General features: G+C 39.0%; 1 protein-coding gene across 1 annotated transcript; it reads left to right on the plus strand.

The window, feature by feature from the left end:
- The first annotated feature begins 3291 nt into the window (after positions 1 to 3291).
- Positions 3292 to 15943, plus strand: DIO2 (iodothyronine deiodinase 2). Its single transcript, XM_057428544.1, has 2 exons — positions 3292 to 4004; positions 15304 to 15943. The coding sequence occupies exons 1-2, from the start codon at positions 3783 to 3785 to the stop codon at positions 15874 to 15876; spliced, it is 795 nt and encodes a 264-aa protein (XP_057284527.1). The 5' UTR covers positions 3292 to 3782; the 3' UTR covers positions 15877 to 15943.
- The last annotated feature ends 261 nt before the right edge of the window (positions 15944 to 16204 follow it).

Consider the following 16204-nt stretch of genomic DNA (forward strand, 5'->3'; position numbering starts at 1 on the left):
GTTGACTTTAGCCACATACAAGTTCCAGTAACAGTGAATGCTTTAATATTGTTGGCTTTGCTCGTTCCACCTTGACAAATTATGGATGATATGTTTAATTTCCCATTACTGAACCTGACTGCTCCTTAGAATATGGGAGGACTTTTATTTTCTTTTGCTGATGGAGAACTGAGGTACATTGTAGGGCTGTGCCCAAATTACATAGGAAGGTATGGCAGAGCAGGTAACTGAATGTGCTTTAGCTGAACCCTATCTCAGTTCTTTCACGCATATCTTCAACCCTGCATAATTTTTCCTCACATATCAAATTCATCCAGTTTTCCTTCACGAGAGTAAAGACTCTCTTAATGCCTCAAGGTCTGAAAGATCTCTTCTTTATTCCTTGCTTCATGAAGGTTTGCAGGGAAATAGCATGAGACTGTTGGCTTCAATACTGAGATTATGCTGTTGATATATTTCACAAAAGATGCAAATAGTTGTTTCCCTTGTATTTCTGATATCTGAGAGAAATAAACACAGGGATGAATTGTTTCAATGAAGAAGGAGAGAGGTAGTGTCAACAAAAAGAAGCAGGGATTACGCTTTCTTTCTGTTTGAGGGCTGCTGTACTCTCAAGTGTCAAGGTGAGAAGCAGTGCTCATGTCCTGCAGGGACAGACTGCTTCTGAAGACAGCAATGGCAAAACTTTTTCTATTTAGTCAAAAAGATATTTGTCTTTATGGTTGTATTAGATAGTTATCAGCATCTCTTGACTGAAGCTCTCAAACACATAGTCTGAGGTAGTTGTTTAACTCGATGCACACAGTCTGCCTTATAAGGCAAGGAAGATGACATAGTGAATATGAAATACCATCTCATACTAGTGTTCCATGGACTTCCTGTTCAGCTTCCAACATACTTCAAAGCTTTGTAGCTGTCTGGTCTCCAGCTGTCCTACAAACAACCTCTTCACCCATGAAGCATGCTGTGGGTAGGGGCAGTTGTTTCACAGGAACCCAGAATACATTGTGTTCCCAGTGTAGGTTCTTGCCTGACTTTACCTCCGGTGGAACAGGAAGAGCTTGAGCTGGACTGTCCTCAGAGCTGTTTGCAAACTATTCTCAGAAACAATGGCTGATGATTCATCTGGCATCGTCATCAACAATCTCCAGGCCTGCCTTTTAACAAACCTTCCCATAGTAAAGAAAGGGGACCTTCCTAGACAGGACCATGTATGTTTCAGTCGTGGATCTACAGAAGAGTAATCTAGTTTTAAGACCTCTTGTAATCAAGTGATTACATATGCTTGCCTGAGATCAGACAGTAAGCTAATTTAGCAGCTCTGGGGACCCTTGTTCCAGTATTGTGCTCACATGAAGTGGGCATGCTGACTCATCCATGTGTGGGAATATATAAAAGCCTGCTTATAGCATGTTTTTACGAGTTTTAGTAATAAAGTAAAATCTGTGAGGTTGCAATACTTTCTATGACAAGAAAACACTTTTGACACCAATATTTTAACTTAAAAATTGTTATAGTTTGAGAATGAAACTGAGTACCTTTTTTCATTCATCCTAGTGACACAGAAGGTCACTGATTTAATGTTCATAAACCTTGAAAGTTATTTCTTTGAGTAAACATTTGCTGGAAGGTAGCCTGTCAGGGTGATATCTCTTGCAAATGCCTGATTTAATGCTACCACAAGAAACTTTTTTTTGGTGAGCCCAAGACAAGACATGGGGTGGCCTACCTAGAGGTATGCATGATAGTATAATGACAGCCTAAGTGATATTACAATATATGAAAATGAAAGGCCCCAGAGTAGGGAAGATTGATGGTGTTTACCTTCTGCAGTTGCTAGCAGTGAAAGGATAGCGATGACTGATGAAGACTAAGATACATTAATGAAGGATGTTTGTACTACTCATCAAGAACGTGAGAGGTTAGATATCATGCTGGCATCTCTGGGAATGAAACATATCTGGTGAGGAAAGCCTACGTAAGCACATATGGAAGACATCCACTCAAAAACAAAATTATGGATGTCTGCAACATGAAATACATGAAATATTTATCTAAGGAAGTTAGAACCATGCTAAAAAAATTGTCTACTGAACTAAAAAAAAATGGGGAAAGAGTAAGTATTGGTCTAGAAGGGTGAAACAAAGGGAAGTACAAATGAACAAAGCAAATCTTCAGCATGGGGCTGCAGGGAATTCTTGTGGTTGTTAAAGCAGACATGGCTCTGCCAGAAATAAAAACTTCTTTCAGTTTTTTTTTTCTTTTGGGGTTTGGTTGTTTGGTTGTTTTGGGGGGTTTGTTTGTTTGTTTGTTTGGGGTTTTGGGTTTTATTTTTTTGTGGTTTTTTTTTTTGTGTGTGTGGTTCCCCCCCCCCCCCCAATAAGCTTTTAACCGAACTTTAGTTAACCCTATTAGACTGGTGGATATAAATAGTTATCATAGGAGAATATTAAAGTCCTTCAAGCTCAGTTGATTAACAGCATTTAAGGCTGTAGCATTATTCTAAAGCAGGGAACTTTAGCTTAAAACCCCTAAATCCTTCAAGTCCTTTTTTTTTTTCCTCTCTTTTTTATCTTCTTCTCTTACACATCAGTAGATGAAGTCAGTTCTGAGCATTTAATTATGTTTCCTTAAATATCAAGAACACGACAAAAGGTATTTAAACACTATACATGTTATACTTCACAGAGCACAACACAGAGATGGCAGAAAAATGTACAGAAAAGTGCCCTTTCTTGGGATGCATCAGCTCACACACCTTCCTGGAAAAGACAAAATGGCAAAGATAAAAAACCAGCCATGAGAAAAAAAAACATCAACAGCAGAAACCTGCATTGCTGTATTACCTCCCATGTAATCTGAAAATACTTTTTCCAAAATTTGAAAGCATTTCGTAAGAGCAGTCAGAAACATATTGGTTTTTTTCTTTTTCCTTTTCAAAGCAAAGCAAAGTTCCACCCTTGCTGTCTGTCTCTCTTTTTTTCTTCTCTCTTAAGAAAAAAAAAAAAAAAGTTTTGAGAATTTCATTTTTCTATTCACTGCAGTCCTGGCCAAAGTAAAGCCCTCTTTTACATTGACGTCAAGATCTTTACTGAGATTAGGGTTTCATTTCTCTATTGCAGCAATTAGCTAGGGAATGTATAAAAGGCTTCAGGGAAGCAAGTTAGGACTCCAGAGGGGAAAGCACTTTACACCATAGGCAGATAGCAAGAGAGAGGAGGACGAGAGGAGGAAGGCAGGAATACAGAGAGGCGGGGGGGGGGGGGAGGGAGAGAGAGAAGGAGGGAGGAAGGGAGGGAGGAACAGAAAGTTTATGTACATAAACCTTTTCTTTTTTTTTTTTTTTAATGTATTGTTGCACCTGGTAGCTAGCTTTACTGACACAGAATTGAGAGCTCTGTTCGGTGCTTAAATAGCTGAGAAACAATGGGATAGTGCAGGGAAGTTAACAATTAACAGTCTCAGCTTAAATTTTGTGACTGCAGGGAACTGGAAACACAGCTGCCTCTCTTTTCAACAAAATCAGGTCTCCTGGTTAAGGGAAGAATTTTTATTAACATCTTAGTTTCTGAAAAATAAGCAGCTCCGAGTTGAATGACTATCGTGCAGTTATGGTTTTAACCAGCCTGCTCATATTTAACTATCTCTGTTCATTTTAAAGAGGGAAGCTGAGAGAGGGGTAATAAGGCTTTAGAAATGTTTTTTACTTTACTTTTTTAAATGAGAGTACAGAGCAAAAAAGGGAGCTGAAGCTATCCAGCTGAAAAGAAGCAGCAAGGAAGATGGGTCTGCTAAGTGTGGATTTGTTGATCACGCTTCAGATCTTGCCTGTCTTTTTCTCCAATTGCCTCTTCCTTGCTCTCTATGACTCTGTGATTCTCCTGAAGCACATGGTGCTATTTCTGAGCCGGTCCAAATCTGGGCGCGGTGAGTGGCGGAGGATGCTGACCTCGGAGGGGCTGCGCTGCGTCTGGAACAGTTTCCTCCTGGATGCCTACAAGCAGGTGAGTACATGGCGATGGGGACTGGCAGGCTGGGGTGGGTGAGCTGCCATAAACATCCCCATTGTCAACAGAGGAGGGAAGGAATGTCTCTGTGCATTGAAGGCTACCTCCTATTTGATGTGAGACACACAAGCTGAAAGGAGCAGTACTTTTAAGTCAGGGACTAAGGGTTCACCAGATCCAGGAGCTGCTGCCTCTCTGTTCTGCCACTAACTCTCTGTGCAGCCATAGCCATCCCGCTTATTTTAGCCATGACTCAGTTTCCCCACCAGTAAGAATAATGATTTTCATGTCTATAAAGTACTTCAGGATCTTCATATAAGAACAACTGTAAAGTAGATGTTTTCACAGTTATTTTGTTGTTTAGAATTGTTTGCCATGTGATATCCTCAGAGATTATAGAAAGACTGTATCTTCAGTTAGAGCTCTATATAGGTGGATGTCATCTATGTAACAGACAGAATTGTTTCAATTAGAGTAAAAGACAGAAATGAACCTTTGTCATTACACTGGCATTTACTGTTGCTCATATGTTAATTTTTACATTGGAGGAAGCATCCAAGTAATAGTAAAATTGGGCATGAACTGAAACAGCCCTTTTTTCTTCATGAATCAGTGACAGAGGGGCATGTCAGGGATTAAAAATGAGCTTCACTAGCCGAGAGACAGCTACCTGGTGATTTAAGCTAATAAAGCCAATAGCAGTTATACAACTGGTACTTTTTTTTTTTCCTTTTTCCTTTTAAGTTTTGTACAGGCATTACCCCATGGTACTGCCCAGGTCTCATAAGGTAGGTATAGTTCCCATTTATAGATTGAGAAGGTGGACCCTAAAAGATGAAATTTCTTGCACAGCCTACTCAGTTAGTAAGTAGAAGTACTAATTTCAGAGCTTTGCAGCTTCCAAAACAGTGTTTAGTCTGTTAATGTGTTGTCTTATTTAGACTATCTAATTTAACATGCCCTATGATGTATGAGGTCACAGAGGATCTATCCAGATGATAGCTCTGTGTCTTGAAATATTTCATTTTATATTACCTTCCCCCAGTCCCCTTTCACTCCCCTTCAATGGCTTTTGTATTTGCTCTTTACCTAGAGATGTTAAGAGCTGGTGGTGTTGGTGATAGCTGGCTTTGTGATAGGTAATACAAGCTGCTTAGCCTGAAATCCAGCCCATGGGGACATTAATTTTCTGTGTAAGTAACATACTTTTGCCAAATGGGTCAACCTCTTACTGCCACCCTAGGAATCAGCCAGCTGGCTACTCAAGTAAAGTAATGCTGAATGAAGCTTACTATTCTCCTGGCCCTCCCAGTTTCTTTTTTTAGTCTCTTCACAGACATTAAGTAAGTAAATTTTACAGTGGCCTTGTTAAATGGCATGGTGAAAACACTTGTTCCCCTTTCACAGATGAGGCATGGTAGGATAGTTGACACATGACTTTGTCAAAGCTCCAGTGGAAGTTGGTAGTATGGCTCTGAAACAGCCAAGCTTCCAGTTTCCACATTTGCAACCTGTATATGGGTCAGGTTCTGGAGAAGGTGTGGAGCTGTAAGGAACCTTTTATCTGTGAGATATTTTCAATCTCATTTTGCTTGAATAACACAAAATGATTTAAAATAAAGCTGCCACATGCCTTTCTACACTGTCCAAAGTCATACTTTGCCTTTTCCTCATTACTCTTGATTTCAGCCATGGAAGCTATAGGAGGGTGGCTCTATGCTATTTTTGGTTTTGGCATTGAAACTCATACCTTGAACTTTGGTAGTTAAAAGCTCTGCCTTATCACCATTAAATAACCTAGGTTGTTTAGGGCAATCAGGGTTTAAGGTCTCTAGAATGAGTTCTGGGTCTCAATGAACTCAGAAGAAAAATGCATATAAACATAAACAATATAACCACATCACCTTTTTCCAAAAAGGGAAAAAATTCCATTCATTCTTAAGATGAAACTTATTGACCAACACTTCATTCTTAATAGAATAGAATTTCTTAATAGAATTATGGGCTGTAGAGACAGTATCATTGGAAAACTTTGATTGTCACAGACAAGTGGATAAATGCAAAAATCAAATTGTAAAGGAGACACAATAAATTGAGGAGCAATATTAGGAGAAGAAAAGTCATCACCTCCACAACAGAAAAAATTTTTCTGCTGCTTCTGTAAGGAAGAGAAAAGAAGAAAAGTTTTACCTGCAAAGCTATACTGGTAGAGTTGAAAAAAATTGAAATATACCTTGTTTTGGCATGTTTAAAAGGCATGAGAAATAGTGCAATATGTTAAAGACTGTCCCACAAAGCATCTTTTCCCTAAAATCATCTTTTTCTAAATCCTGAGTAGGACGCCTGATTGTGGTATCTTAATCTTAGGCAACTAATGAGGGTAGGAAATGAAAATATTAGGAAATCAGGGTGCTAATGTGCATGGCAAAATGCAGTCTGTGATGGTTTCTTGCTTCAATTTGCTAGGTGAAGCCAGGTATTAGCAAAGTACTTAAGCAGGTGCTTAAGCTCATTCCGTTGAAAAGTATTTGTAAGATAATCATCATTTTTCAGCTAGAACAGCAGAATTGCAGATGTCTGAGATAAACCAAAGCTAGACTGCCAGTTAATAGAAGACTGGATTAAAGCGTTAATTATGCTTGCTTCTACCATGTTTTGTGTTGCTTACACAGAACTCTTTCCCAGTACATTCCAGAACATCTTTCACAAAAGTACTTGATGTAAAATTTTCATTCACATTAAAAATTACTGGAAGCCATTCCAGAAAAACCCAGTGGTTAGATACTAGATTATGGAATAAAGTAAATTTATTACAAGAAAGGAGTTCTGCCTGGAAAGCACATAGCCTGTCTTAGAATTTATTTTGTTTCAAGACTAGTGTGTAAAAGAGATGATCTTGGAATAGAGTGTATTTGAAAATAGCTATTCTGATGCATTTTCTCTCCTAGAAAACCTTTTGAATATCTTACCCAAATTTCAACTTGCTTTTGTTCTTCATGTTTTTGTTATCTTAATAACAACCAAATTACTTCACATGACTTTTTGACTTTTTTTTTTTTTTAATTGTATTATTGCAGATGACTTTTTTTGCAGATTTTTAATAGGCAAGATTACCTAGCAACAACAGAAGATTTAAAAAACCTCAGTGGGGAAGCAATGCAGAGTTTGCTGTACTGTATATATCCAGTATTCTTTTTTATTGGAACATTCTATATGATTTATTTTCTCCACATTTTACAGTCCCAATAGAGTCAACATGATTTATCTTTTGTTTATTTTTTATTTTCTTATGTAAATTTTATCAAAGATTAATATATATCTTTTTACTTCCTTAGCTCTTAGTTCAGTATCTGTCACACTCAGTGTTGACATTGTCTGCACTGTACCAGATTTCTGATTAATAGAACATCCTCCTCCTAATCTTTTCCAAGAGGCAAGTGTGTCTTACATTACAATGAAGGAGTCTTTAAGACCAGATTAATTGTCTTAATAGTGATAATTAGAGCTAGTAGCCAATTTTCTTTAACTTCACATAATTGAGAGAGTGCAACTGTTATATTTTAAATTTTCTAATTTATGTTTGTGTTCTGTTTATCTACAGAAGTGAGTGGATTGCTTCCTGAAGAGCAAGTCATGTATGTATGTGTGTGTAGGTATTTACACGTTCATATGTGTTTGTATGTATACAGATATATATGTGTGTGTATCTGTCTCTCTCTATATGTACATACATATATGCATATGTGTATAAATGCAAAAATACACACATACAAGCATACATAATCTGCTTTTTCAGGAGTCAGTCTTCTCTTTTTTCTGTATATGTATACACATATATATATGTATACAAATAGATAGATATGACTTTAACCACACCTATTGATAACAGAAAAAAAAACCCAGAGATTTTTGGGAGGGTGTTAGTGTGTCTTCTGCATGATTTATATAGGTCATCTGTACAAATGCCAGTGAAGTGTTTGTTTCAGCCCACAGCATGTGTACTCAATGTTTAATATTGCTTACAGAAATACAGAGGAAAAGCTAGAGAAGTCTTTAAAAATCCACTGTATTTACTTTAAAATTATTTTTTTTTTTTTACCTGCTAAGTTCCATGCTCTATTTAGTACTGGAATTAACCTGCTAAGATTCCAAAGGTGAGAAATTGTCATCTTAAAATGCTTTTTAAACAGGTACAAAAAAGGTTGCATCCTTTAGCAGTGCCCAGTGGTGAGGCTTCATGCTCAGAGCTTTACCGCAGCCAGATAAGAGCTGTGTTTCAGTAATGTGGAGCTACTGTTCCTGGCCTCCACTGGAGACCTGTAAGGTTATTCTTGAGCAAAACTTCCATCTTCTCCACTTCAGTGTAAGGTCCTTAGGAGGAAGACCTTAATGGCATCTCCTTGGAGCAACCAAGTGCTGAGGAATGTTGTGGTGCAGCTATGGGGGTAACAAGCATGTATACACGTATACACACGTGTGTAAACGTATGTTACAGCCCTCAGAAGGATGCCAGTATCTCAAGTGATGGATGGTGATGGATGTGTGTATGTACTTGGAAAGCATTTTACTGTCTTTAGAACAGGCCAGCAGCAAGTTCTTGCATGACAGACCCAACATAGAGAGAATGGTTGTCCCAGGATCCCAACTTCTCTGCTTAGGTCCAACTCTGGATGTAACAGCAAGTAAACTGATTCAGTAAACACCCAGTGGGATTTTCCTCAGATTTCAGGGAGTCACAATTAACTTACCTCTGGTTACTTATGCCTGCCTGATAGGGACATAATTTATTCATAAAATAAATCAGTATGTGAAGTAGGACAGTCCAAAAACTGTCATGGTAAGAGCATGCTACACAGCACTATCGCAAAGCTAGACATGCAAGTAATATAATGGCATGATTCTTACCCCCTGTTTGGCTGTCTTTTTGCTTTTTGTGAAAATCCTTTAAGGGTTGAAACAAAGACATAACCTCTATAATTATTTGTATTGAATTTGTCTGTTGAGGTAAGGAAGTGTCTCTCTGCATCTGACAGTGATAAAGAGAATTTATGAAAGAGCATGTGGTATCGTTTCAGGGTTTAGAACTAGATATTGTGTGTTATTAAAAATCTTTTATCGGTTTTAAAAAGTTGAGCTTTAGCAGAATTGTTTTCATTGACATTTGCAAATGAAAACAATCTTGAAAGAAGTGAGAAAAACAAAACAAAACCATAATTAAAACGTTTCCTGCTGTGTTTGGAACATAAATTCAACAGGATTTGAGCTTGTCATTGTCATTATTTTAAAATATTGTCATTATTATTAATATATAATCATGTTTGTTATAGTAGTGTCTAAGGAACAACCTAGAGCAGGGACCCATTGTACTAGGCAGTATTGTAAACAAGGAGCAGACAGTTAGTTCCATGGAGTTTACAGTTGAAAGACTCAAGACAGACAAAGGGCTGGAAAAGGAACGTTATGACTCCTATCCCCAATAGGGTCTCATTCTACTGGCTTCATTTTGTGGATCTAACTCCACTTCGACACTGACTCTTTGCAGTCTTCCAGTTTCACCCCTATATGTGAAAAACTGACTGAAAGGACTTTCCTTTTCGTTAAACCCTTGTGAAAGCCCTATTCAGCTGTGGTAAACACAGAAAATTCTCTAACAGGTACCACCCATGAAAAGGATTGTACCTGATCCTTGTGCTCAGCTAGATCTGTCTCTGCAACAAAATGCCCACTGTGCATTCATACAGTGCTAAAGCTGAGTTAAAAAAAAAAAAAATAAAAAATTCAAATTAACTTCAAATGTCCACCAGGTGCTGATTAACAGAGACTGGTGAAAACCTCTGTCACCTGTAGGTAGAGTCCACAGGGGCGCCCAGTGGCCACAATGTTGTAGGCTATGCTCCCATCCTCAGGGAAACATAAGCCCTTAAGTAGCTTGCTGTGTGCTTCCTGATCAGAGGAACTAAAATTATCCATTTTCTTTTAACAGAGTGCAAAGCAAAAGGCTCTTTTACATTTTCGCTCTGCCATGCATGCTTATTTTGGGACTGGCAGTTTTTAAGTAAAGACAGTAGCATTTGACTAGTTATTTTCATGTGGACTGTGCCCTTTTATTTTGTATCCCACTTCCTTCCTTCAGCTTCACACACCTGATCCTGAATAAAAGACTGGGAGAACTCCAGTCAATTCCAGTATCTGCTCTCCAATTCAAGTAATCAAGTCTCTTAAAGCAAGTTGCCACCTCCCCATGAAGAGCTCCCTCTCCCATATGCTACTCCAGACAAGGGCTTCTTGTCATTTTCATCCACTACAAATCTCTGTTATGTAAATAAAGAAAACAAAAATAATAATTTGTATCATTCTCCAGCCAGAGTCTGATTATGATTTGGATGAAACACTGAGAAATATCAGGCTCAGAGGCTATATTTATCTGGATGGGATCAAATCATATCAAAAGCAGATAATCTGAAAAGGAGCAAAAAGCTCCAGGAATTCAGTTTATTACAAATCTCTGGACTCCAGTCCCAAGCACAGCATGTCCATATTTAAATGGCTAATATCACAGACTGCTAATTGTCTGGCAACACGTATTTTCTTTAGGGATTTGACACAGCCTAGTGAATCTGCCAAACTCTTTGAAAGTCCCTCATTCAGGGAATGAAAGCCGTATTTCTGTGCACAGGATCAATGAAGGATTATGCTAAAGCTAATAAAAGCAAAATGAGAAAAAAGAAAAGGTGAATGATAAAGTGATGTTGTGTCCATGGGACTTTTCCAGTCCTCATGGAGAATGTACAGCAAAGTTAGCAGTATGTGTTGTTTCTAGCCTATAGTTTATAAATAGGGCCTTCTTTCCTGCTCCTAAGTCTCCTTCATTTTGCAGTCTTTGTGCTAAAGCTCAGCAACCTTATTCCCTGTTTACTCTGTGTGTAGGCTTGGAGAAGGAAATGCAGTACCAAGGCTGTTGAGCAAACACTAAATTCACACAAATGATGCAAATCACTACTTTAGTGGCAGGCTGGTTCTTGCTTTTGTCAATGGCCAGGCTGGCTGTCAGAGTTGGTTGGCCTACCTTATGTGTTCCATGCAGGGTGCCTGGGAGTGGGTGCCTTCTTCCTGCCTGGTTTCCACTTCTTCCAGAAATCTGGCACTGAATGCCCAAATATTCAAGCACATAAGTATGTGATCATAGAAATGCTGGTTCGCAAGTGAGGGAAATTCTGCTTGTTTGTTTCTCAGAATTTTTATATTTTGCCTGCCTTTGTGTAAGATTTCAAAAGCGGTTTGGCTGAATACATAGAGGTTTTTGTTTGTTTTCTCATTGCATTGATTTTCTTTTCCAAGAGCTATTTTTCTTTCAATAAATGACAACGAAGAAGAGAGCCAAGGCCTAGAATGTAGATGATCAGCAAGGATGATACTGTCATCCTGTGTCAATCAGGTTCTGAGCCTGGTGAAATAAAGAGTCCCATTGGGAACGTCAGTGTTTCATCAAGACCAATTAGTGGAGATGCTTCTGCTTATGTCTAAGCATTAATGACTGGGCAGGACTGCTTTTTGGAGTGCCTGACAATGGCATGGAACAAGGCACCGACCTAATTACTCCTCTACAAGAGCAGAAAATGCCTTGTGAATGCCTGCTTGGCAAGGAAGTCTCATTAAGGCAAAAAAATCCAACATGAGCATTCCTAGGCACAAAAATTAAATTGATAGGTAACCTGCGGCCATGAGACTTGCTCCACGGCTCTGGGAAATGAAGAGACCTGCTATAGGGTGACATGGGGTATATCTGCACTTTATTTCCTAAATCCGTATTTTTAGTCAGCAAGAAGAGAAAGAATGCATGTATTGTTGGAGAACAGTGAAATTTGTTGCCATCCTTGATTTCATTGTTGAATAGTGCTTGACAGGCTTTCCCATGCTGGCATTGGATAGTTTTGCTAATCTGTTTCTTCAGGGTTTGCAAACTCACCTAAGAATGAAAAGTTTGGTAGACCTAAGTGAAGAGCTGATAATGAGGATCTTACAGTCTGTAGCCTCTCTCTCTGCTTAATATGATCAAGAAGCAGACTGTGTTTTTTCAGTTCAAGAGTGTTAGTGTATTTTCAGTCATAACAGTTTTGTTAAAAGAAAACCAGAAGAGTAAGGGAAAACAGCTGCTCAGATATTTCTTGTTCCCTGAGCAGCTCTGTTCACTGCTCAGTTTTAGTCGCTCCTATCCTTTCTACCTTTATATATCTTCTGCTCTGAAGAGTGCCAGAAAATATTAGAAATACAAAGTATGTTGCTTAATTGTGATTTATGAGATAAATGACATGTTGTTACTTCTTTTCTTTGACTGGATGAGTGCACACTTCTAAATACTGAGGTTCATTATTCATCCAGGTGAGGGATGGGGTGGTGTGGGTTGTGCAGTATAGATATTTACATGTCAGGCTTTCACAAAAGGCACATTTTGGGCAAGCTAGCTCTGAAAAAACACTTGCTTGGTACTGCAAGAACAGGTAGGTACTCTCTAGTTATAGAAGTGTCTGGTACTTTTGCAGATGTGAAGATGTGTTTCTTGAGATGTGCCTTTTTTGGTGGTTACCAACTTATCACAAAATGCTGAGTTGTGTAGCTGTCTTATGAATTGAGTGCATCCTTCAGGATGATTATGTGGCTGAGACATGATCTTGACCTGTGTTATTTCTTTGCTCAAGTCTGCCCCTTTACCTTACTCTTGCCTTGCCTATCTTATTGCATAGAATGGCAGAGAGAAATGAGGTTTTCAACAGCTGCACAGAAGAGTACCTAATACATGCTAAGGTGTAGGTGGCCTGTAGCAGCACTTAAATGCTGCAAGATGCATAATGCCACTTCTTAAATGCTACAGCTTGAGTCTCTGAGCTTGCCTCTCTCCACATAGGTCCTTTCTTCTCAAAAAATTGGGATACAACTTTTTTCCTTCCTTGAGTTCAACGGACAACACGCTCACACAGCAGGTCCTAAACTCAGCTATTTCAAACCTCACTTGCTTTCAAAAGCGAATGAGCTTAAGGGGGTTTTTAACTGTTACTTGGGCTCTAGCAGATTTTACAGAGAGGGATACCACAAGCAGATGTGGTTTCTTGGAACATCACTTAATTCTCTTGCCTGCGATGCATCCACAGCTGCACTTGCCCTGCATGATTGCCATGTGCTTGGCCTAGAGAGGTTTGCAGGTCTTGAACAGTGTTTTTTTCTGTTGCTCTCTTCCTTTCTGATCTCTGAGTGAGAATGGAGGCACAGTTGTGTCCCAATTTACCCCACAGAAAAGAGTCAAAATGAAGTTTATATCGTGCGCTAGCATGCTGTGAGGCCATCTCATGTAGCTGTGAAATCTAGCAGCTTTAACAGCAGTGTCTTACAAACTTTGCTTTGGTAAGACTCTTGCTTCTGTCTCTGTTTTGGTGAAATAATGCTGAGTAATAGTGCATGAATAACTGTAGATTTGTTCAGGTAGTCAGGTTTCTTAGGGAGGATATCCAGGATCCAGCATCTACAACATATTTGCCTCTGGATCTATGCACAGCAGCAATCACATCATTAAAGCATTCAGCCTTTAACTCAGCTTTTTACTGTATCTGACTCACCAGGATACGCTATAATGTAATGTAGAATAGAAGTACACAAAAAATCAGTTGTTTATTCAGTTTTCACACAGTTCTTATTCAATGTTGAATTCTATTGACTTCAATTGGAGTGTAGCTTCAGAAATAAATAAATAAAATATGAAAGATTTCAAAATTTGGCCTTAATATGTTTCCTTCAAAACAACACTTCTAAGCATAATAAAATACAGGAGACAGAGACAGAAAGAAGAGGGAAATGCAAAAGGATAATTGCATCACTGTACTAGAGCATGATGATAAAGACAGATATGTAGGAATTGCTGTAGCAGAGCTTATTAAAAACTATTTGTCTTACAGTATTTTGTGGTTCTATAGCAGTTATCAGCTAAAGATCTTGGAGCCCTCTGCAGGCTCCACCTCATTCTGGCAGTGTCTTCTGTGAGGTGCTTATTATATTGTCTTTTTTCTATAGGCAGGGAAATAGGTCAGGCAAAATGACTTTTCTGCAATTGCCTGTTTGGCCTGAGTTACATATGGGGCTAGAACTGGGAACAGTTAATTTTCACTTCATCTTACTTCAACCAGCATATAAATTTTCCCCTTTTTCTGCTGCTCTCCCTCCAGTCATCTTGTAGAGAAATATTTCAGTAGAAGGAAACATGTCATTCAACTCCTGATGAGATTACTGCAAAATGGTTAGAAAACCCTTTGGAGATCACAGTCGTGGATGGTCCACTGTCGAAACAGAATAATATACTGAGTGGGCATTTGCAGAGATCTCTTATATTTGGTACTCTTGATTATTTTTATTCTTTGACTGCAGGATGGAAGAGAATATATATGTGAAATCTGTAAACCTCTCAAAATTGGGAGGCACTGCACGTGTTGTGAAGATCAGGAATACAATGCAGACTGATTTTTAATGAATCAGAAGAATAGCTTGAAAGGTAGAATGCAGTTCAACAGAGCCATGTGCAAACCACCAAATTCAGCCTGGACAGATAAGGTACCCAAATCCATGCTGGGGAGCAAACAGAAAGGCAGAAAAGGGGCCTAGAAAAAGGGACCTAGGCACCATAAACAGTTCTCACTATCAAGCTCCTAATCATCAGTCTACAGTTTTTCCAAATGAGTAATGATATTTTGTAAAAAGCAAACATCTGAGATGTATAAAACGTGTAGCCTGTGAGAAACATGAAGTAATTGTTTGATTATTCTGAGAATTACTAAAAACTCTTTTGAAGTTTTGAACACTGTTCTTCAAGGAAGACATGAACCAAGTGAAGAGAATTCAGAGGACAGCAGTGAAAAAAAGTCATGTCTAGACAATTTGTCCCACAGAGAAAAGTTAGAATAAATTGGAGGTAGTCTATCTGAAAGCAAACAAGAATCTACAAATGCATAAAGGTGGACAGTACTATGTGTGTAGTGAACAGGAAAGACAGATTCAGATCAAATTTTTTAACAATAAAGAAGTAGTATACCTGTCAGGAATGCCACATTTCCCTGTACTGTGAGTGGAGATGGAGTAAATGAGCTTTTTGTAGCTTCTGCTTTTGCTGATTTGAAATATCTCAGTGCTAGTGTCCATGCTTGAAGTTAGGTGTACTCTTTGAGCAGGTGACTATTTATTTAAAGAAAGTGGTCATAAGGATACTGGACAAGCAAGTTATACTAATTTGCTATGTTTTAATTTGTTTTGCCATCAGGTGAAGTTGGGAGGAGAAGCCCCAAACTCCAGTGTAATCCACATAGCCAAGGACAGTGATGGCAGCAGTAGCAGCTGGAAGAGTGTTGGTAGCAAGTGTGGAGCCAAATGCCACCTTCTGGATTTTGCCAACTCTGAGAGGCCACTTGTGGTCAACTTTGGTTCAGCTACCTGACCACCATTCACAAGCCAGCTGTCAGCCTTCAGCAAGCTGGTGGAGGAGTTCTCTGGTGTGGCTGACTTTCTGTTGGTCTACATCGATGAGGCTCATCCATCAGATGGCTGGGCTGCCCCTGGCATCTCTTCCTCTTCATTTGAAGTTAAGAAGCACAGGAACCAGGAAGACCGATGTGCAGCTGCTCATCAGCTCCTAGAGCACTTTTCCTTGCCGCCGCAGTGCCAAGTGGTGGCTGACTGCATGGACAATAATGCCAATGTGGCCTATGGGGTTTCATTCGAGAGAGTATGCATTGTGCAGAGACAAAAAATTGCCTACCTGGGAGGCAAAGGCCCCTTTTTCTACAATCTGCAGGAGGTTCGGCTTTGGCTGGAACAAAACTTCAGCAAAAGATGAAATCCACTCTCTGCAGAAGTTGTGTCAACAGATGTGCCCCTTTAAGATGATGTAAAAGGGAAGAAAACATATGCTGGTTTGAATAAGGCCTTTCAGAAGATTGCAGGAGAACACATTTGATAACAAGGTCAAATGCATGTTAACTAGCAAAATAAAATAAAACGATAACCTAACTACACAGAAACATTATTGTATGGAAAAAAAAAATCCCACTCCTGCGCCCGCTACAGGACAGAAGAGTTAAAGAGGCGTCTGCAAAAAGGTGCTGCTTGTGAGTGGAGATAAAAGACCTGTCTTGCAGTAACCTGTCTTACGAAGCATCGGCTCT

The sequence above is a fragment of the Pezoporus wallicus genome, unplaced genomic scaffold, assembly GCF_028554395.1.
Source record: "Pezoporus wallicus isolate ANWC-B61680 ecotype Strahan unplaced genomic scaffold, APGP_CSIRO_Pwel_v1 contig_3486, whole genome shotgun sequence".
Lineage (NCBI taxonomy): Eukaryota > Metazoa > Chordata > Aves > Psittaciformes > Psittacidae > Pezoporus > Pezoporus wallicus.